Source organism: Ornithorhynchus anatinus, unplaced genomic scaffold, assembly GCF_004115215.2.
Source record: "Ornithorhynchus anatinus isolate Pmale09 unplaced genomic scaffold, mOrnAna1.pri.v4 scaffold_264_arrow_ctg1, whole genome shotgun sequence".
In the NCBI taxonomy this organism is placed as follows: Eukaryota; Metazoa; Chordata; class Mammalia; order Monotremata; family Ornithorhynchidae; genus Ornithorhynchus; species Ornithorhynchus anatinus.
The window spans coordinates 2,856,937-2,879,860 of record NW_024396743.1 but is presented as its reverse complement, the minus strand read 5'-3'; the positions used below and the strand labels follow the sequence as shown (position 1 = coordinate 2,879,860).

Sequence of the window (22,924 nt, the reverse complement as noted above, 5' to 3'; positions counted from 1 at the left end):
AGACCGGTCGGGCCCGTCCCCGGGGACGGGTTTACGACACCCTTTCTAAGCCGCATCTAAGATCTCGTTCGTAGGGACGGAATGGGTTGGAGGGAGCCGCTCGGAATCTGCCACGGCCGCGTTCGACCTCTGACGGTCGGCTGACGGGAGTTCCCGGCGGCGGGGCCGCGGGAGACGGGGGGAGGAGTCGTCTCCCCTCGACCGGCGGGGGGAAGGGGACCCCCCCCGGGGGCCTGAGGCCCCAACCCTACCTCGCTCCCCTCCTTGGGGCCTGCCTCCCCTCCCTTCTAGACGAGGCCTGGATTCTCTGGGGACGGAAGAAGGACGGGGAATGGTGGCGAGAGGAAAAGCGGGGAGGGGGAGAGAGAGAAAGCCAGAGGAGGAGGAGGACGGGAGAAGAAGAAAGAGAGGGGGAGACGGGGGTAACAACGGGAGAGCGAAGCAGGGTGGCTCGGTGGCAAGAGCCCGGGCTTGGAGGTCAGAGGTCGGGGGGTTCGAATCCCGGCTCTGCCACTCGTCAGCCGTGTGAGCGGGGGCGAGGCAAGTCACTTCTCCTGTGCCTCCGTTCCCTCGTCTGTAAAATGGGGATGAAGACCGCGAGCCCCACGTGGGGCGACCCGATTACTCCGTCTCCCCCCCGGCGCTCGAACAGTGCTCTGCACGTAGTGTGCGCTCAACGGGTACCGACATTATTATTACCATCATCGGGAGGAAGTGAGAAGAGGGAGAGCGCGAGAGGGAAAGGAGAGTGTGAGGGAAAGAGGCAGAGAGACAGAAGGGGAGAGAGGGAGAAAAAGAAAGATGGGGGGGAAGTGGGGAGCGCGCTTTTCGTAAGAGAGGGGTTCAAATTTGGGAACGGGACCCACGTGACCGAACATTTAAAAAAGCTTCAGTAGCCTTCTAAGACGCCAGAAACGTGCGGATTTGGGCCTTTCCGAGACCTACTTGGAGGGGCCGCCAAGAGGCAGGAAGCTGTGAAGAGGGAGGACTACCACTAATTATCATTTGCTCAGCACTTCCTTGGTGCCAGGCACTGTATGAGACGCTCGGGTGGCTACAAGCTAATCGGGTTGGACACGGTCCCTGTCATTCATTCATTCATCCGACAGCATTTACTGAGCGCTCGTGTGGACTCCCGGTCTTGATCTCCATTGGGCCGGTGAGGGAACGGAACGAGGGCAGCGATCTGCCCGAGGTCACACACAGCGGACAGGCGGCGGAGCTGGGATCGGAACCCGGGACCTCGGACGCGCAGGCCCGGGATCCTTCCCCTGGGCCGCACCGCTTCGCTCTGAAACCCAGGGACCCGCTCGGAGTTGCATCCGGGGCGGCCGGCGGGTGCGGATCTTGTCCGCCGGGAGACCCCGGACCAGTCGCTTCGCCTCTCTGGGCCTCGCTCTCCTCCTCTGCAAAATGGGGATTCGATCCTACTCCCTCCCCCTTAGACGGCGAACCCCAAGTGGGAGGGGAACGGCGCCGCACCCGATGACCTCGTATCCACCCCAGAGGCTCCGTCCGGTGCTCGGCACACAGTCAACGCTGAACGAGTATCACAAGACGAAAACGCAATTAAAAAAACCCCAACCACCCATCAAACCCACCACGCCGCATCCCCCAAAACGCTCACTTCAACAGAACCCACGTTTTATCAGTGACTACTCCGGTCTTTCGGAGGGGAGGAAAGAAACCACTTCAACAAACCCAAACCGAAGAGACAGCCTTGGACTGCGGCTTCCCTGACGCGCGGCGACATCTCCTGCCGTACCCGTTAAGGTATCGGCCGCTCGCAGATTTGATTATTTTAATTTCCGTCACCGGCGCGGGAGACCGACCCAACGACAGCCAGTGACGTTACGCCGAATGGGGAACGCACGGGCTTCTCTGAACGTCAATTAAAAAAATAATAATGATGATGATGACGATATTAAAAAAAAAAAAAAAAAAGGAGAAACCGGCTCCGGGAGAAAACGGGAGCTAATTATAAACCCGTAAAGATGGAATTCTGCACTGTCATCCCTTTGCCGTCTGAGACGGCGGCCTTTAGAGGGTTTCTCCTAACTCCTCCGGGCGGAATTCAAATGGACTGAATGCCCTCCTTGCCTCCGTCTTCCTCAGAAGCCCTCCCCCCAAAACCGTATCCGCGTCTTTTCCAAAAAAAAAAAGAACACCCAAAACCCGCGCCGACAGTTAACGGTGTCCTCCGCCGGTTAGCGCTAAGGGAAGCCGCGTGGTCCGGCGGAGAGAATACGGGGGCCACCGGCTAGAGTCCGGGCCCGGGGGTCCGAGGACCCGGGTTCTAGTCCCGGCTCCTACACCCGCCCGCTGTGTGACCTCGGGCCGGTGGCTTCACTTCTCTGGGCCTCGGGCTCTCTCGTCTGGAAAACGGGGACCGAATCCGTGAGCTCCGTGCGGAACGGGGCCGGCGTCCACCCCGAAAAGCTTCCATCTACCCCGGCTCTCAGTACGGCGCCCGGCTCCCGGTAAACGCTTAGCAGACACCACCCCAAAATGCCCCACTTCTCCGTGCCTCCGTTCCCTCAACTGTAAAATGGGGGTTGAGACCGCGAGCCCCACGCGAGACAGCGACTGCGCACGCAACCTGACGACCTCGTGTCTTCGCCAGCGCTCGGGACCCTGCCCGGCACACGGCGGACGCTTAACCGATACAGCAGGCTAAACGCCGGCAAAAACCACTCCGCTTCTCCGTGCCTCAGTTCCCTCGGCCGCAAAATGGGGATTAAGGCCGTGAGCCCCGCGCGAGACGGCAACCTGCCGCTCTCCCATCTTCCCCGGCGCTTCGTACAGTGCCCGGCACGTAGGAGACGCCCAGCGAGATCCCGCTGCGGAAGAAGAACGCGCAGCCGAACGCCGGCGGCTCGCGACGAGCCGATCTCCCGTCGCGCCCCGGGCCGGCACCGCCCGCCGCCCCGCCCGCCCGCCCGCCCGCCGCAGCCGACGAGCCGGCTCCCGGGATCTGAGGGAGGCCGGCCGCGGGGGCGACCGGCCCGGGCATCCCGGGGCCGTCCGCTCCTCACCTCCAGCTCCTGCTCCCTCTGGAGCGCAAACTGTTTTGAACGACTTGACGACGAGGCCGGCGTTGGAGCAGTCGTAGACGAAGATGGAAGGGCTGCCCATCCAGGTCTGCAGGTCGTAGATGGACAGGGGGATGTACTGCGTGTAATTCTGGAAGACAGAACAGAACCACGCCACTCTCTCTGAGATTCGTTCACCCACCCGGCCGTGCTCACCGAGCGCTTCCCGTGTGCGGGGGGCACCGGACTAAGCGCCCGGGAGAGTGCGACACGGTGCCGGACACACTCCCCGCCCACGGTGAGTTCACAGTCCGGAGACACTCAGAGGACCACCCGGGGTCTTCCACGCCATCCCTCGCTCAGCCGCTCCTAACGCTGGATCGGCCGGGCGATCACACGGGATCGAGCGCTTCCCGTCGGTCCGTCTCACCGAGCGTTTCCTGCGCAGAGCGCTGACCCTTGGGCGCTTGGGAGGGGGACGAACAATGACAGACGGACACATTCCCCGCCCACGACGAGCCTCCCGGGCGGCTGAGCGCTCGGGAGAGTCCGGCGCAACGGAGTTGACCGGCAGGTTACCCGCCCGCGACGAGCCCCCGGACGGGTCGGGGAGACGGCCGTGAGCCGACCCCGAGAGTCGACCCGGGTCGCCCTCCCGGGGGCGAGAGACCCGGGTCAACGGTGACCGGGGGGGAGACGGGAGAAGCGGGAGAGCAGGACCGGAGGCCGGGAGATCCGCCCGGGCCCGACCGCTGCCGTTCATCGGAAACGGACGCACCGTCTTCTGAACCGCCCCAGTCAGCTTCGAGCCGGGGCCAGTCTGGGAGACGGCGATGGGCCGGGAGGCGTGGGAGGGAGGGCGTCCCATCCCGGCGCGCTACCGCGCTCTCCCTCGGGAAGCCATCGACCCCGGGAGGCTCGAGAAATGACCCGACCCCCCCCCCCCCCTCCCCGGGACCAACCCGGGGGGAACACATCCCCGAATCACTGTTGGGCACCGAGATCCCAGACCGCCCATCTCGGGGACGGGGGCGAGCCAGAGAGGGAGGGAGAGAGCCGGGGCAGGAGAAAGACAGAGAAGAAGAGAGACAGAGAGGGACAGAGGGAGAGAGACAGAGAAGGAAAGAGACGGAGACATCAAGAGGGAGGGAGGGAGGGAGGGGGGCGGAGAGGGAGACGGACAAAAAGGGAGAGATCGAGAGCGGGCGACACCGAACGAGAGCGAGCGAGCCAGGGCGAGAGACTGAGTGAGGGAGACCAGGAGGGGGGGAGGGGATGAGAGAGCGAGAGAAAGAGAGGGAGCGCGAGCGGGTGAAAACGAGACAGCGGGACGCGCTGCGAGTGGGAGGGACTGAGCGAAGGAGATGAGAGAGAGCAAGACACGGCGAGATATGAAGAGTGAGCGAGGCGGAGAGGGCGAGGGAAAGAGAGGGAGAGCGGGAGAGGAGGAGAGCAAGGGCAAGCGAGAGAGCGAGACGGAGAGAGAGAGAGCGCGCCAACGCGTGCGTGCGCGTGTGCGCGCGCGTTAAGGCCGCAGGCCGGAAATCCAGGCCCGGGCCCGGCGGGGCCCGGCTAGCCGGCAGAACTACCGCTTCCCCGGGAGCGGTGCGTTATTCCGGGGCCGCCGCGGAGAACCACCTGCGCCGCCGCGGCCTCGGCTCCGGACCCCGCGGGCCGGGGGGGGGGGGGGGCGGCCCCCGCCACCAGGGGATGACGAGGCGTCCCGGGAAGGAGGAGGGGACACGGAGAAGGCTGGGGGGGGGGGGGGGGGAGACGGATGGATAGAAAGAGCGGGAAAGAGACAGACGGAGGGGGAGACAGAGAGGGAGGGAGGGAGGGAGGGAGAGAGACAGAGAGGGAGACGGACGAGGAGAGAGACGGAGAGGGAGGGATCGAGAGCGAGCAGGATCGAGCGGGAGGGTACAAGACGGGACGGGAGATTTCGAGAATGAGCGAGCGGGGGGGGAGGGGCGGGGGGGGGGAGGCCCGCGCCCTCTCCCGTCTTCTCTCGAAATCTGCCCTGAGACCCCGCATCCCCCTCTCGGACGGAGAGGGGTCCGGGACGATCCCTCCCTTGGGTCGCCCTCACTCTGCGAGGCCGCCCATCGGTCCAGCCCTCCGCACGCAGTAAGCGCTCAATAAACACGGCTGACCGACCCAAGCCAAGGTGGGCCGAAAAGACGACGGGGCCGACCGCCCCCGCCCGGGGCACCGTTCTAAGCCCCGGGGTAGACACGAGGTCATCAGGCCGTCCCACGTGGGGCTCACGGTCTCAATCCCCATTTTACAGACGAGGTCACCGAGGCAAAATGAAGTTAGGTGACTCGGCCGGGGTCACAGGGCCGCCGAGCGGCCATTAGAACCCGCGACCTCTGACTCCCGAGCCCGGGCTCTTTCCACTGAGCCACGCCGCCTCTCTCCGCGGGAGGCGGCCGCTGGCCCGAACCGCCGCCGAGCCCCGTCGCCGGCCCCCACGGCGGGGGGAGCGGAGGGTGGGTTTGGCCAAGGCGCCCGAGCTCGGCGGAGCCGCGACCGACCCGACGGGAAGGGCACCCGGTGGGTCTCCGCACCCGGGGGGGGGGGGGGGCGCGCCCGCGCACACCTGTCGATCCCGCGGATTTACCGAGCGCCGACTGCGGGCACGGCCCCGGGCCGGGCCCTCGGGAGAAGGCGCCGCAACCGCCGGCGGACGCGTTCCGTGCCCACGGCGAGCTCGGCGGAGAGGAGGCTCCCCCCGCCTCGACGTCACCGCCCCCTGAGCGGCCGCGGCCCACGGGTCCGGGCCGGGGACTCGGGGCTTCCTGAGGCAGAACCGAACCAACACGGCTTCGCGGTTGGGGCCGGGGGCCCGGGAGCCGGAAGGACCCGGGTTCCCCTCCCGGCCCCGCCGCGTGTCGGCCGGGCGACCTCGGGCGGGCCGCGTCACTTGTCCGGGCCTCGGTCCCTTCATCTGTCAAACGGGGACTGAGGAGCGTGGACCCGCAGGGACTGGGTCCAACCTGAGCAGCCTGCATCTCTCCCCGCACTCAGAACGGCGTCTGGCATACGATGAGCACTTAACAAGTACCGCTATTATTATTACTAGTTAAAAGCCCGCGGGGTTCGTCTCGGGAAGAAAAGGAGAATCGGGACCGTGGCATCGAAGGCCTTCGTGCGGCCCGACTTCTGCGACGAAGAGACGACGACGAGAGGGGACACCGTCTCCGACCCACACAGGGCCACGGCTCTCAAATCCTCCTCGGACACGTCAGGAGACTGAGGTCCAGAGGAAACGGCCCAACGGTCCGAGGTCTCCACGGCAGACTCGTTCGGTCGACCCTATTTACTGAGCGCTGACTGTACGCGGAGCGGTGCCCTAAGCGCCTGGGAAGCAGCGTGGCTCAGTGGAAAGAGCCTGGGCTTTGGAGTCAGAGGCGATGGGTTCGAATCCCAGCTCCGCCACTTGTCAGCTGTGTGACTGTGGGCGAGTCACTTCACTTCTCTGTGCCTCAGTCCCCTCATCTGTAAAATGGGGATGAAGACCGTGAGCCCCACGTGGGACGACCCGATTCCCCTGTGTCTACCCCAGCGCTTAGAACAGTGCTCTGCACATAGTAAGCGCTTAACAAATACCAACATTATTATTATTATTATTAATACAACAACAGACGGACGCGTCCCCCGCCCGCGACGAGCTCACGGTCTACGGGGGTGGAGAGAGACATGAACAGAGATAGATAAACGAGAGAGATCCGGACGTACGTGGTGCGGGGCCGGGGGGGGGGGGGTGGACGTGGACGAAGGGAGCAGGTCGGAGCGACGCGGAAGGAAACGGGAGAAGGGGAAAAGGGAGCTCGGTCAGGGAAGGCCTCTCGGAGGGGACGGGCCTCCTCCGATGAGGCTCCGGAGGTGGGGAGAGTCTTCCGTCGGATTTGCGGAGGGAGGGCGTCGCGGACAGGAGGCAGACTGGGGACTGGGACCAGGTCCGTGAGTTCCCCGTCACGAGGCCCGTGCTGCTTCTCTTCTCCATCCTCCAGTTGCCTTCCCTAAGCGGGGCGCTGCTTCCCATTTTTTTTTTTTTTTTAATGGCATCCGCTAAGCGGTTTCCACGAGCCGGGCACCGGACTTAAAGCGCCGGGGTAGATCCGAGCTAATGGGGTTGGACGCGGCCCCTGCCCGACGTGGGACCGGCGGCCCTCGTCCCCGTTTTCCAGGTGAGGTCACCGAGGCCCGGAGGCGCCAAGCGGCTCGCCCCCGGGGTCGCCCGGCGGACGGGTGGCGGAGCGGGTCTAGAGCCCCGGCCCGCCCGACTCCCGAGCCCGGGCTCCAGCCACCGGGCCGGGCCGCTCCCCCGTCGCGAGACGCCCCCCCCATCCGGCCCGCCGACCTGAGGCGACTTGGGCCCCCTCCGCTGATCCTTTCTCCGCCCGCCTGAGGAAAAAAAAATAATCGCCTAAAAAGGGTCCCCGGAGCATCCCGGCAATAGCCGCTATTACCCCACAGGCACGTCCTACCGCGTCCCGGCCTGTACGGGCGACGCTTCTCCGTCGTCAATTCGAGAGCGGCGACCTGGTTCCTCTTCTCATCAGAGCCCTCCGTGTCGAACGGGCTCACCGGACGGTCGCCCGACACTGGGAAACGGAGGCGGCTCTCTTCCCCGCGACCCGCTCGGGATCGAGGACGTCGGGGTCCCCTCCCCAGGGAGGCAGGGGAAAACGGAGAGGGGAAGGAGAGGCGAAGGCGGGGACCAACCCCCTGGGGTACGGGCCGCAAGAGGAGTCCGTCTCTCCACGGCCCCTCCCTCTAACGGTCTCCTCCCTCGGGGGTATCTGTTAAGCGCCTACGCTGGCCAGGCGCCGGACCGAGCGCCGGGGTAGGCACGGGCTAATCGGGTCGGACGCGGTCCCGGTCCCGCGCGGGGCTCCCGGTCTTCATGCCCGTTTGGCGGATGAGGAAACGGAGGCGCGGAGGATGGAGCGACCGGCCCCGGATTCGATCCTTTCCCGTGGCAAGGGAGGGGAAGATCTTTCAGGTGAGGGAGGGTCTGCTGGGCGAGGGGGAAGTTGGAAGAGGGCAGGGACTGTCTCTCTCGTACTGCTGGGCCGTCCCCTCTCGAGCGCTCAGTCCAGTGCTCTGCACGCAGTAAGCGCTCGACAAATACCACCGGTGGGCAGAGAGCGCAAGGGAGCGGGATCTCCCCCCTCGACCTCGACCTCGCCCACGAAAGGGCCGGTTCGGACGAACTCCGAACGGCAGCTCCCATATCTGGACTTCGGCGGCGGCACGGGAAGCGGGGGAAGGGGCACGGCGTAGTGGACAGAGCCCCCGCCTGGGAGTCGGGGGATCGCGGGTTCTAATCCCGCCACTCGTCCGCTGGGTGACCTCGGGCAAGTCACCTCACTTCCGCCTCAGTCACCTCAGCTGCGAAACGGGGAGGAGGACCGTGAGCCCCGTGCGGAACAGGGACAACGTCCAACCCGATCTGCTGGCATCCTCCCCAGCGTTCAGCACAGCGACCGGCCCGCGGTGAGCGCCGAACAGACACCACGGTTACCATCGGCAGCGCCGGGAGGCAGGGGGAGAACTAGGATCTGACGGGATTCCGACTCCCGGCCGGGCTTCCCGCACTCTGCTTCGGGCCGGGGTTTCTAGGGCGGTTGGGGGGGGGCGCAACCGCCCTTTCCCGGCGGGTCACCGGGATGGGGCTGAGGGAGGCGGAGACTAGAATTTACTTCCAGCCCGAGGGTAGCGGGCCGGGGGCCGCGGGGGCGGCAGACTTTTTACGTCCAGCCCATCCGAGACCCTCCCGGACCCCGTCGACGAGGCGCCCACCCGCTCTCGCTCTCAAAAATAACCTTTCCCCCATCTCCTCCCTCCCCCGTTCCTTTCCCGCGGCAGCGGATTCCCTCGAGAGCAGGGGAGGCACGGGTCATCCCCGCCTGGGGGTCACTCGGCACGCCTCCCCTTCCTCGCGTCGCCCACCCCCCGGAACCGGAGCGGGTGACGGATGGCCGCCGGGCGGGGAGATCGCCGCCGTCGTCGCCCCCTCTTTCGACGCGGACCGGCTCGTTCTTCCTCGCTTCTGCCGGGGATCGGAAGAGGCTCTTCTCCTGGTCGCCGGTGGATTCCCCGTTGGATCGCCCTGGCCGACACCGAGGGGCGGTTGGCGGACACCCAAGCCGCTCTCGATAACGCAGCCGGCAAAACCCTCAACCGCGCCGGGCGGCGGCCGCCCCCTCCTGCGTGTCCGAGACGTTTCGGCCCCGAATGATCTCTGTCTCATTTACCGTCCACTTGCCCGTCGGTGAAAAGGTGGTCACCGTTATCGGCTGTCAGGCGGCGAAACGATCTGAAACGGGAGCCGCCTACACCGGCGTCCCGGCTGCTCGTCTTCCCGCGGACTCCAGGCTCCCGGAACAGGGGATCGTGACGTCTTTTCTACCCTCTCGGGGAAGCGGCGCGGCCCGGGGGGAAGAGCCCGGGCCCGGGGGGTCGGGTAAGATCCCCGGTGTTCATCGGGCACCGGACCGGACCGTCGGCTCGTCCCGGGCGGGGAACCCGTCCGCTGATTCCGTCGCGCCGGACTCTCCCAACCGCTCGGTCCGGTGCTCTGCAGGCACGAGGCGCTCGATAAGTGCGACCGGCCGGCCGACCGCGGGCGCGCGGACGGGTCCAAGAAACAGCCGGGGGGGGTCTGGGCCGTCCTCCACGGTTACTCGGGGGAGACGGGGGGCGGGGGGGGACCGTCCGGGGGTTCCGGCGGCTACGGAGGGGAGGTGACGGATCCGCTACGCCGGAGGCCCGCCGCGGGGAGCCGCCGCGTCCGCCCAATCTGTCGTCCCGGACGCCCGCGGGAGACCGGCAGCTCTTGACGGCGGGGATCGTGGCTGCCGACTCCGCCGTACTGCGCTCGCCCCAGCGCTCAGTCCGGTGCTATCCGGCACAGCGGACTGTCAGCTCTGCGGGGGCGGGGATCGTGTCTCCCGAGTCCGCCGTACCGGCCGCCCCCCGGGGATTCGGCGCGGCCCTCGACACGTTACGGACCGGCCGCTCCCTGGGGGCGGGGCCCGTGTCCACCAACTCCATCGCAGTAGACTCTCCCGAGCGCTTAGTCTGGAAGCGTCTGCTCAGCGCCACGGACTGATCGAGCGAGGGACCGACTTCAGGGGTCTGCGAGCCCGGGCAAGAGAGGCCGGTTTCTCACATCCCCGCGGAGGTGGAGCCGGAGAGACGCGGGACGGACATCCTAGCACCTTCTGCCTGCCAGGATGCCCTCACCGGGGGCATCTTAAATGCCGAGAACTGCGACCGGCCCCCCCCGAGATCGCTCCGCATCCGTCCCCCGGCTCCCTTTCCTAAACGCCGTGACTCGGGGCTCTTTTTATTGGTTTTTCGGTTTTTATGGATAAAAACGCGCGGCCTAGCGGAAAGACCCGGGCCCGGGAGTCGGAGGACCAGGGTCGGCAACAACAGTGTTGGTGTTCGTTAAGCGCTTACTGTGGGCAGAGCGCCGTTCTAAGCGCTGGGGGAGATACGGGCTGATCGGGTCGTCCCACGTGAGGCTCGCGGTCAATGCCCATTTTACAGATGAGGTGACCGAGGCACAGAGAAGCCAAGCCACTCGGCCACGGTCACGCAGCTGACGCGCGGCGGAGCCGGGAGTCGAACCCGTGACCGCTGACTCCGGAGCCCAGGCTCTTCTCCACCGAGCCACGCTGCTTCCCGGCTCCGCCGCTTGCCTGCTGGACGACCCCGAGCAAGTCGCTCCGTTTCTCCGGGCCTCGGTTCCCTCACCTTCCCCCAAAGGCACCGATCCGGGCCCCCCCAAGAGGACGGGGCCTCTCTCTCGGCGGCTCACCCACCTTGTTGAAGACCCAGATCTCCCCGTTGACGGTGGGCCTGGGCACCCCGTGCCCGTTGTAGTGGAAGAGAACCCGCTCCTCCTTGGCGTTGCGACGCAGGGACGTGCAGAGCTTCTTGACTTCATCCACGGTGGGATCGAGGCTCTGCTTATACCGGGCCTGGAGCGGAAGAAGACGTCACACGGTTACGACGGGGGTCGGCTGAGGGGAGAGGCTCCGCCTCCCGCCTCTCGGGCGGGGTCGTGCAGTCGACCCTTGGGATCGGCTGAGCGCCGCCGCCGTGCGGGGCACGGCACTCGGCGCCCGGAAGAAGGTAACGGGACAGCGTCGGCGGGCGCATTCCCCGCCCGCCGCGAGCCTGCCGATCGGGGGGGGGAGACGGGCGCTGATACGAATTCATCCGTTCACCGATTCAACCGCGTTCGTCGCGCGCTCACTGTGGGCCGAGCACCGTACTGAGCCATCGGAACGTACAGGCCGGCGACAGGCAGAGACGGTCCCTGCCCTCCGACGGGCTCACCGTCTGATCGGGGGGAGACGGGCAGACACCAACGATGGCAGTACGTGGAGTCGAGGGGAAGAGAACGTCTCGTCGAGACAACGGCAGAGGCACGGAATCGGGGGGTGACGTACGGCTCACTGAACGAAACAAATATGGGGGATGAAGGTGCATACGGTTGAGCGTCAACAAACGACGGTCCCGGACGCGAGCGCGGCGGGGCTGGGGGAGGGGTGAAGGAGGGGGACGGCTCCCCGGCTCCGGAGCGACATCCGCCGCGGGGTGAAAGCCCGCGCTGGGTGACCTCGGGCAGGTCGCGTCCCGTCTCTGGGCCTCCGTCACCTCGTCGGTAAAACGGAGCTGGAGACCGTGAGCTCCGCGCGGGACGGGGACTGGGCCCGACCCGACCCGCCTGGATCAACCTCCGCGCTCGGTACAGCGCCTGGCCCACGGGAAGCGCTCGGCAAACACCACGCTTATCAAGGCACCGACAGTCCGGGATCCCTCCGCTCCGCTGCAATGTCGGAGAGTCACCTTCCTCATCGAAAGCCCCTTGCCGGGACCTCCCCACGGAAACCCCCGGGTCCCGGTGACCCCGACGCCGAACCGCGGTCCCGAGGGCAGCCCACGTTGACTAAGGTACCCGCTGAGCGCTTGCCGTGCGCCGGGCTAGATAGGAATCCGTCGGGTCGGACGCACCTGCGCGGACCCTCCGACGCGCAGGAATTCCACGCCGGGGGCAAACGGCCGTACGGGCCGAGGCTTTCTCGTTATCCAGTCCACTCGAGGTCTGAACGTTAAAATCGTATTTCCAAGTCTGGCTCCCGCCACCCGGGGCACGCCCGAGTAGCTCGCGCCGAAAAGCTCCGCGCCCGTGGAAGGCGATCCCGCTTCCTCCCTACCTGTCCGCTAATGTAAAAAATGTCACTTCATCTCCCCGGGGGCTCCGCTCCCTCATCCGTCAAAAACCCCGAGCCCGACTGCGGGGGACGGACTGCGTCCGGCCTATCCACCCCAGCGTTTAGTACAGTGCCTGGCGCCGAGCGAGCGCTTAACCGATACCATTAAAAAAACCCCCATGTAATGACAAGAATGATAGAGGTGACGGTATCTGTTAAGCGTTCATTATGTGCCAAACGCCGCTCTGAGCACTGGAGCAGACGCAAGGTAATAACACCACCACCGACGGCGTCGGTGTACGCGGAGCACCGTTCTAAGCGCCGGGGCGGAGTACGGGTCGTCAGGCTGTCCCGCGCGAGGCTCACGGTCTTCGTCCCCGTTTCACAGACGAGGGAACCGAGGCCCAGAGGAGTGGAGTGACTTGCCCCAGGTCACCCGGCTGACGAGCGGCGGAGCCGGGATCCGAACCCACGACCGCTGACTCCCAAGCCCGGGCTCTTGCCGCTGAGCCCCGCCGCTGCTCCCGCCACGCACCCGGCAAGGAAGGAGCCTGTCCGGATGATTCCGGCTCCCTCTCGCTTCTGAACGCATCGGTTCCCCGCGGTCCCACCTTCCCGAGAGACGGGGCGTGACACGCCGACGGTGGCTTCACTCGGCATCTGTCCCGAACCATCTCGTGTCCTCGGAAGCCTTCGCCGGCAAGAGAGCCGCGCTCCTTCCCCGGCTCTTGGGGTCGGAATCCATACGGGGCCCGAACGGGTTCCGCTAAAAACTCCCTCGGGAAGCTCTCGTCCTTGTCCTGTCTAAGGCGCGCCCGTTGAAAGGCGGCCTGGAGACGGCAACTGCGTCTGTCACTCCCTTTCTCAAAAAGGGGGGGGGGGGGGGGGACACCAACGGCGGCGGAAGAAGGGAGCCGGGGAGGGGAAAGCCCTCCCTCCTATCGAATTAAGGGCGGCGGGCGCCCGGAGTCACCTGAACTCACCCCCTCCGAGATGGGCCTCTGGACCGTCAGCCCGTCGTGGGCGGGGAATGTGACTGTTCACTCCTCTGTCGGACTCTCCCGAGCGCTCGGCACGGTGCTCTGCGCACGGCAGGCGCTCAAAGGACAGGACCGGATGAACGCACGGTTCACGGCGGCTACTTTCCGGCCACCGCCACCGCGACCGGGGGGCGCCCCGCGGGCGGGGAACACGTCCACCTCGGATGCCGTATCGTCCTCCCCCGGGCGCCCGGTCCGGGGCTCGAGAAATACCGCCGTTCGGGTGACCCGCGGGCAGCCGTTCTCCGCCCCCGTCCCACCCGGGGGGTCTGTTAAGCGCTGGCCCCGGGCGCCGGGCTAAACGCCGGGGCGGAACCGAGCCCATCGGGTCGGACGCGGTCCCCCGTCCCGCGCGGGGCTCGCGGTCTTCCTCCCCGTTTTCACGGATGAGCGGGCTGAGCCCCAGAGGAGTGACCCGACCCGTCGGGGACACACGGCAGCCCCGCGACGGAGCCGGGATCAGAACCCAGATCCTTCCGGTCCCGGGCTTTATCCACTAGGCCCCGTGCCAGGCGCTGGACTGAGCACGCGGTGAGCTCTCGATAAATACGACCGAACGAACCAACGAAAGCGCCGGGGGAGATACGGGATGATCGGGTCCCACGTGGGGCTCCCGGCCCACGAGAACGGGCTCCCGGACCCCCCGTTTTGCAGCCGAGCGAACTGAGGCGCAGAGAAGTGTGGTAACTTGCCCGAGGTCCTCCGGCAAGTAAGCGGCGGAGCCAGGCCTACCAAGTCCCCAGCACGGCGCCCCGCACTCGCTAAGCACGGACCGGGTCCAATCTGATAAGCTCGGATCTATTTACCCCAGCGCTTGGTCCAGTCCCCGGCACAGAGCGGGCGCTTAAATCCCATTGAAAAAAAAAAAAAAAAAGACCCGCGGGTAACGACCTTGATCTCTCCAGAAACGTTCTCTCTCCAGACTCTCCCTCTAGCCAAGCTGGCACACGACTAAACGCACTCTAGCCTGGGGAGCTGACCTCCGATCGATCCAACTGGAGTCTCGATTCTGTGTCGGCGTTCCTGAGGTGCGAGCGCGGACGTGCGTAGTATTCACGCAAGGCACGTTTTTACAGAGGTAAACCCCCAATCCAGGTGAGCCTATTAACCGTCACGTGCCCGGGAAGACAAAGGAACGGGCGAATCGCGCCCGCTCTCCGATCGACGTACGGCAGCGGGGGGAAAGAGAGCCGGGGGGAAAGAGAACGGGCGTGGGCACTTGCGAGCCCGACGGGCCGCACGTCGGAAAACCCGTCGGCCGGGCGGCCTCCGGCAAATCACCTCCTCGCTCTAGGGGCCGGAGTTTTCGAAAAATACGATCACTGATTAGTCGAGGACTTTCTCGGTTCCGAGCGCTTAAGCACCGGGTTAGAGACACGGTCACGGTCGGGGACGGCCCGCGGCTCAGACGGGGCCCGCGGTCTCAATCCCCGTTTTCCAGACGAGGTGGCGGAGGCCCGGCGACGTCGAGTGCCTTGCCCGAGGTCACCCGACGGGCGAGCGGCAGAGGCAGGATCAGAACCCGGGTATTAGGATTCCCAGGCCCTTGAGAGCGAGCCCCTTGGGGGATAAGGCCCTCGCCCCCCTCCCACCTCATCTCGCCACCCTCCTACTACGCCTCGGCCCGCCCACTTTGCTTCTCTGATTTCCAACCCGCTCCCCGCACCTCCATCTCGTCTACCCCCCCACGGTACGCTCATTTCGGGTGGGGAGCGCGCCTGGCCTGGTGTTCAACGACCGACTGACTCTCGGTCGTCTGCCAAACCGGCCAAGGACACGACGGAGCCCGAAACCACTCCCGCGCGGGGCCCACGGTCTTCGTCTCCATTTCCCAGATGACGTCACTGAGGCCCGGAGAAGGGAAGTGACGAGCCAGGGTCTCGCGCCAGACAGGTCGCGGAGCCGGAACCCGGGTCCTCTGACCCCCCCGAGCCCGGGAGGTTTCCGCCGGGTCCCGATCCTTCTCCATACCGACGTCATTACGTACTGTATTTTCCCAGATGCTCAGGAGAGCGCTCTGCGCACGGTGAGCGCTCGGTAAATACGACTGAATGAACTACGACGGCAGGCCGCCCTCAGGCCCGACGGCCACCCGAGGAGTGGAATCGCGGAACGATCGAAACCGCCTAGGCCCTCGCTTTATTTCTGTGTCCGTCCCGCCTCCCGCGAGAGACGGCACGCTACGGGTAAATAAAACATCCGCTCTTTGACTGATGTGCAGATAAAACGCCGAGCTCTCCGAGATCGATGTTACCGGCGGGGAAGACAACACGCTGGCTTCCTCTGTGTACTGGTCCATCGCTCTCTGGAAGAGGCTGAGAATTTACTAGTCACATTTGCTGATCCGCTCCCTCAAGGGGCCGAGGCCCCGGCCGGGTCCCCCCGCCTCGTAACGACGATAACGACCGCGGTACCTGTTGAGCGCCCGGTCCGCGCCAGGTACCGTCCCAAACGCCGGGGTGGATACAAGGCTCCCGCTCGGGGCTCCCGGTCCCGATCCCCATTTTCCAGACGAGGTCACGGCCGAGGAAGCGAAGTGACCTGAGCAAGGTCGCGCCCAGCAGACAAGCGGCGGCGTCCAGGTCTTTCCGACGCCCGGGCGCGGGCCCCCTCCACTAGGCCGGGCTCTTCCCGACTACGGTCGGTCGGTCGGTCGTATTCATCGAGCGCTTGCCGCGCGCAGAGCCCCGTACCGAGCGCCCGGGAGAGGACAGTACGGTATGAGAGACACGTTCCCCGCCCGCGGCGAGCTTCCGGTCTAGAGGGAGGCGAACACGTCCCACTGGAGGCGGAAACGCTCCACGCGCCTCTCCTCCCAAACCCAGAGGCTGATTGATATTCCGGACACCGGCCCCACTGGAATCAGCTGAGGATGACGCGCCGGTCTCCCGGCTGCGCTCCCTGGACCTTCCCCGGATTCATCTCATCCGGCTTTACGGTTTCATCCCGTAAAAATAAAATCGCCCCTCCCTCCGATCCCGTCGCCTCGCTCCGGAGCCTCCGTGATCCCGTCCCCGTGATCCGCGGCCTCCCTCCGGCGTCGGCGAGACGCGAGCCCCGCCGCGGCGAAAGCTCTAGGGCTTTTACAACCTCGCCTCGACCCGTTTCTTTCCCGGGAATTTGGCGAGGCTCGGATTCCGAGTCCCCTCTCGACGCTCGGCTCCCGTTCGGTTGCCGGGACGTGATCGGCGAGGGCCTGCTGCACGTCAGGCGCCGTACCAAGCGCGGGGGAGGGCGGAGGCTGGCGAGGTTGAACGCGGTCCCTGGCCCGCGCGGGGGTCGGTCTTTTATCGTAACTGGCACCTGCTAGGGGCCTCCCGTGCGCCAGGCCCCGCGCTCGGCGCCGGGACAGATGCGCGCTTATCAGGTTGGACGCAGTCAGTCCCCGTCCCTCGTGGGGCTCCCGGCCCTCGTCTTTCTAATCGGCATCGGTTACGTGCGCGCTACAGGCCACGTACCGTACCGAGTGCTGAGACAGATACCGGCTCATCGGGTCGGACACAATCCACGCCCTCACCCTCGTTTTACAGGCGAGGGAACCGGGGCCCGGAGAAGTCAGGTGACCCTCCCGAGGTCGCACGGCAGACGGGCGGCGGGGCCCGGTTTAGAGCCCGGGTCCTCGTCTCCAGGGCCGGGCCCTACCTACTAGACCGCGCCGCTTCGCCGTCGGTCCGTCACCGGTACGATCGACGACTTATCGTACCGATGGGGACTTATCTTGATTCCTCTCCCAGAACGAACGGGTTCTTTTTTGGTTTTTTCACGTACTGCATCCGTAAGCGCCTACTGGGTGCCGGGCACCGGACTGAGCACCGGGGTGCAGAAGAGCTAATCGGGTCGGACACGGTCCCCGTCCCACACGAGGCTCCCGGACTTCATCCCCAGGGCCCGGATACCCTAAAAAAGAAATCCGCCACCACCCCCGCACCCGCGAGGGGCTCACGGGCGGGGAGGGAAGGTCGGGGAGAGGACTTATCGGGGACGGAGCACTGTCCCGAGCTCTCGAGAGAGTACGGCGTAACACGCTGACCTCGCGTTCGGCTCCTCCGGTCGGCCCGGGGCCGCCCCAATGACCGCGCTGCTTCTTAAGCGCGAACCAAGTGCCGAGCGCCGCCCCGGAGGCTGGGGGAGAGACGAGATCAGCGGGCTCCCCCCGTGCGGCCCGCGGTCTACGTAGGCGGGCGGCGGGAACTGGGCCCCGCTTTGCGGACGGGGCCCAGAGAGACGATCTGCCCAAGGTCACCCGGCAGGCAGACGGCGGGGCCGGCGTGAGAACCCGGGGCCGTCCCCCCCCCCCCCCCCACCCGCCCGCCTCCCAGGCCCGGGCCCCCTCCACCCAAGCCGCCTCCGGTTCTCGGCCCAGATTCGGGAGACGTCCTTCTGCTTTCGGAGTCAAACGCGCCGTTACTGCTTTTGTACTTGATGCTGCCGGGTCCCGTTGGACATTTCGTTTCTTTTTCCCCTGAAAGCTATTCGATTTGCATAATTTCGGCCGGGCGGGCGGGCAGAGGGAGGGGGTTGATTTGATTTTCTCCCGGCCGAGGGAGAGGGCGTCCCGAGCCCAAGCGACTCAGCCGGGCCTCGCTCCCCCGGGGCGCCCGGCGAAATCAAGACCCCTCTGACCTCCGGGGCGGGAGCCGGGCGGATCCCCCCCCCCCACCGGGCACGGGGCCGAGGCGCCGCTCACCTCGGGGGTAGCGGCGACCCCTTCGGAAACCTCACCCCTGCCCGTCGGAAGACCCGTGGGATCTCGAGTGGGCCGCCTTCAGCGGAGCCCGCGCGTGGGGAAGCGGCTGCGGCGCGGTGGGTGGGCCGCGAGCTCGTCGCGGGCGCGGAACCTGTCCGTCCGTTGTCGCGTAGGACTCTCCCAAGTGCTCGGTACGGTGCTCCGCCCACGATAAACGCTCGATAAATCCGTCTGAACGAACGAACGAACGAACGAGAGGCTCACGCGTTTGGTAGTCAGAAAGTCGCGGGTTCTGACTCTACCCCGGTGATCTCGGGCCTCGGTGACCTCGGCTGGAAAACGGGGATTGAGAGAGTGAGCCCCACGTGGGACGGGGACCGTGTCCCACCCGATTCGCTCGTATGCACCCCAGCGCTCGGTACGGTGTCCGGAACGTAGTGAACGCTCAACCTACACCGCAGTTATTATTATAAGTATTATCCCGTTCCTGGGAGCGGGCAGAGTCCCTTGGAAAATGGGAAATCGCCTCGATTCCACTTAGTCGCCACTGTTTTTACGAGACGTTCTTCCCCTCGACTCCATTCATCGCCATCGTTCCCGTCCGTCCGCCTCCCCCGATCAGACCGGGAGCCCGTCAAGACGGCAGGGACCGGCTCTACCTGTTGCCGGCCTGTTCGTCCCAAGCGCTTAGTACAGCGCTCTGCACACGGTAAGCGCTCAATAAATACTACTGAACGAATGAAGTGGCCGTCGGCGCCGAAAGGAAATGGGGTCTGCCTCGGGTCCTCTCCCCGGCCTTCCCTCCTCGCCCGTGAGCCCCTCGCGGGTGCGGGGGTGGTGGCGGATTTCCTTTTTAAGGTATCCGGGCCCTGGGGATGAAGACCGGGAGCCTCACGTGGGACGGGGCCCGTGTCCGGCCCGATTAGCTCACACGCACCCCGGTGCTCAGAACGGGGCCTGGCACCCAGTAGGCGCTCACGGATACGGTACGTGAAAAAACAAAAAAACACGAACCCGTTCGTTCCGGGAGAGGGATCGAGACTGCCAGCTTCCCCTGCCTTTCATTCAGCGGCATCTACTGAGCGCTCACTACGTGCAGAGCACTGTACTACGCGCCCGGAACGGACGGATGGGCAACAGACGGGGACGGTCCCCGCCCTCTGACGGGCTTCCGGTCTAATCGGGGGAGACGGACGGACGAGGACGATGGCAAGAGTCGAGGGGAAGAGCCTCTCGTAAAAACAACGGCGGACAAACAGAATCGGGGTGATGTACGTCTCGTCGAACAAAACAACGCAATAAACAGAAGCACTCTTCGGGGTACTTTGGCCGAACAGGATAAGGAGAAGAACAGCGCCCGTTAAGCGCTTGCTACGTGACAGGCGCTGTTCTAAGCGCTGGGGCAGACACGGGGTCGGACACGGTCCCTGCCCCACGGTTTACAGACGGGGGGACCGAGGCAGGTAACGCGGTTCCGTGGGGGGGGCCGCTACAGTTTTGAACCTGGACTCGTATTTACCGGCCTCTCGAGACTTCGCCGTCTCTTACTCTCCTGCTTTACTCTACCTCATCTCCCCCTCTGGACTGTCAAGTCCTCGTGGGCGGGGAACGCGCCTGCCGTACCGTCATACGGTACTCCCCCAAGCCCTCGGCACGGCGCTCCGCGCCCACTAAGCGCTCAACGAACACGACCGACTGCTCAAACTGCACGGCGGCTCCTCGCGGCAAACGTAGCCTCCGGGTTCCCTCCCTCGAGCCCCCCTCCCGCCCGCCGACGGCGACAGACGGGAGGGACGCCTCGGGCGCGAGGCACCCGTCGCCCCGACCCGTCGTCGACGTCGCGTTTCCATCTCTTCGGGAAGGAAGCGGCCGAAAGCCAGAGACGCCCTCCGGTGGGCCGAGAGTGAGCCCCGAGTGCCTTACTCGGCCTCCTCCTCCTCTTAAGTCGTCACGGCTCTGCCGCTGACGCAGTCGTCCGTGTAGCCCAACGGTTCCCCTTTCTCCTTCCTTTGCCATCGCATTTCTCACGTTGATAATAAAGATCGGGGTACGCGTCAGGCGCTTACCGCGTGCCGGGAAACCGAGGCCCCGAGAAGCGGAGTGACTCGCCCGAGGGCGAATGACCGATCGACCCCGTTCGATGGTGAAGTCCGCCCTCCCCGGGGGCTCCCTTGGGACGACTGGGAAGCAAGGGAGCGGGTGGGGAAAAAAAGGGAGAGGGAACGCGGGGGAACTTCGTGAGGGGGCGGAGCGCGCTTTCATCGAGTTGAGCGTCACGTGTATCGCACCACCGCCTGGGTATTGGGGGCAGGAGGCACGACAGTGGGGACCCTCCCGTCTCACCCAAAAGGAAGTCGATTCTCTTTCGGAAGATGGCGTACAGAAAGAATCCCTCAGCCCCATCTGGAGGATTTTCAGACGCTGCCACGCCGAAGCGGTGAACGCCTCCAACCTCCTCCGTCCGCATAACAGCGATGGTTCGGTCGAGATGAATTCTGCCTCCGCACCCGAACGGGAGCGGCGGGGTCTAGAGGAGAGGGCGCGGGCCGGGGAGTCCGGAGACCTGGGTCCGAAGCCCGGCTTTGCCCCTCGCGTCGACCGAGTCGCTTTGCTTCACCGGGCCTCCGTCTCCTCATCCGGAAAACGGCGGCCGAATACTCGTTCTCCCTTCCCCCGGGGACGGGGAGCCCCACGTGGGACGACGTCTGTGTCCACCCTGACGATCCCGTGTCCTCCCCGGCACTCGGGACGGTGGCTGGGTCGAAGTAAGCGCTCACCACCGACCACAATCGTCGGCCTTCTTGCTTCTGTCACCACGGCTAACGACGATATCTCAACTGGGTAAATACGGAATCTAGCCCAAAGGTTTCTCCGCCCGGAGGGTGGCCAGTGCCCGTTCCCCCCCGGACCCCTATCATTCTACCTCGCCGTTTCATTCCACCAAAATTTTATCCATCGATCGACGGTATCTACCGAAGACCTACGGCGGCGCAGAGCACCGTACTGGGTGATGACGATAATGGCCTCTGTTAAGCGCTTACTACGTGGAAAGCACCGTTCTAAGCACTGCCGGGGGGCGGGGGGGGGGGGGGGGGTATACAAGGCGATCAGGTTGTCCCACGCGGGGCTCACCGTTCTAATCCCCATTTTACAGACGAGGTAACCGAGGCAAGGGAAGTGACTCGCCCAAAGGCATCCAGCTGACGAGCGGCGGAGCCGGGATTAGAACCCACGACCTCCGACTCCCAAGCCCGGGCTCTTTCCACCGAGCCACGCTGCTCCTCGTGAGTCCGATGAAACGGAGTCGGTGGGGGCATTCCCAGTCCCCAACGAGTCTGGCTGGGGAGGCGGAGATTAATATTCATTTACAGTATAGAGAATGATTGAGAATGCCCGAATCTTTTAGGGATTCCACATCGAGGGATTTTTGGCCCTCACCATCTAGAAACACATACCAAGAAAAGCACAGAGAAGGAGTGTGGCCCGGTGGCTAGGGCCCGGGCCCGGGAGACCGAACCCTCGGGGCAAGCGGCTTCCCTCCTCTGTACAACGGGGACGGAGACCGTGTCCAACCTGATCGGCTTAGATCCCCTAAACCGTAAGCTTGTTGTGGGCAGGGAACGTGTCCGCTACCTCTCTTGCACCGTAATAACCACCACGTTGGTATCTGTTAAGCGCTTACTAGGTGCCGAGCACCGTTCTCAGCGCCGGGGGAGATACGGGGGCATCGGGTCGTCCCGCGTGAGGCTCACGGTCTTCACCCCCACTTTACGGGTGAGGTCACCGAGGCCCGGAGAAGTGAAGCGACCTGCCCGCAGTCACCACGGCTGACAAGCGGCGGAGCCGGGATCTGAACCCCGTATTCGTTCATTCCGTAGTATTTGGTGAGCGCTCGCTACGTGCAGAGCACCGGACCGAGCGCTTGGAGCGGACAAGTCGGTAACGGACAGAGCCGGTCCCCGCCCTCCGACGGGCTTACGGTCTAATCGGGGGAGGCGGGCGGGCGAGGACAACGGCGACGAACGATCCGCCGAGGGGACGGACGAACGTCTCATTAAAAACAGCAGCAGACGGAATCAAGAATCAACCCCGTGCTCTCTCGAGCCCTTAGTACGGTGCCCCGCGTGAAGTGAGGACCCGCTCAATACCAGACCGAGTAGCCGATCCACTCCGGCGCTCGGTACGGAAGCTCAGCAGATACCCTAAAGAAAGGCTATCTGTAAATCGGTTTCTCCCATCCCGCCCGTCGGTACTCCTAGGCCGTCTGTGACAGGGGGCCGCTGACTGACGGCTGGCTTTTAATCCGAAGAGCCGAGAAAGAGCGCTTAACTACCGAGTGACAGACTGTCCCCTACCTGTCACCTGTCTAGGGATTAAACTTCCCAGTACAGAGAAAGGACATTCCACAGGACGCCCACGCCCTCCCCGATGAACTGAACGCACCCCCGGCGGCGGGAGAGCGGGGGCCCCCGGGTCCGTCGCCTCGGCCAAGGCACCTCGCTCCCCTGGGCCTCGGTTCCCGCAGCTGTAAAATGGGGCGGTGAAGACTGTGAGCCCCACGCGGGCCGGGGACCGGGTCCATCCTGCCTCGAATCGAACCCCGCGCTCAGTCCAGTGCCTGGCGCACAGTAAGCGCTTAACCGATACCGTTTAAAAGAAGAACAGGGCCGGCAGGCGGGGTCTCGGCCCCGGGGGGGGGTCTACAATCTAGAAAAGGTGCTCAGCCTTCCCCGAATCAATCAGAAAACGGTATGTCCTGAGCGCTTACTAGGCGCAGAGCACCGTACTCGGTGCTTGGGCGAGTCCGAGACCACAAGAGACGCTACGGATGTCCATCTACTTGCTTCGTTCCGTTGCCCTCCTCCCCCTTCTAGACCGCGAGGCCGCTGTTGGGTAGGGATCGTCTCTGTTGCCGAACCGTACTCT

At 65.3% G+C, this 22,924-nt stretch overlaps 1 protein-coding gene across 1 annotated transcript in view; it reads right to left on the bottom strand.

Moving 5' to 3' along the window:
• RPTOR (regulatory associated protein of MTOR complex 1) overlaps positions 1-22,924 on the bottom strand; it is a 217,933-nt gene that overhangs the window by 154,843 nt on the left and 40,166 nt on the right. Inside the window, exon 4 of the mRNA XM_029056955.2 lies at positions 10,874-11,032. Coding sequence (XP_028912788.1) covers positions 10,874-11,032 — 159 coding nt within the window. The remainder of the gene's footprint in view (positions 1-10,873; positions 11,033-22,924) is intronic.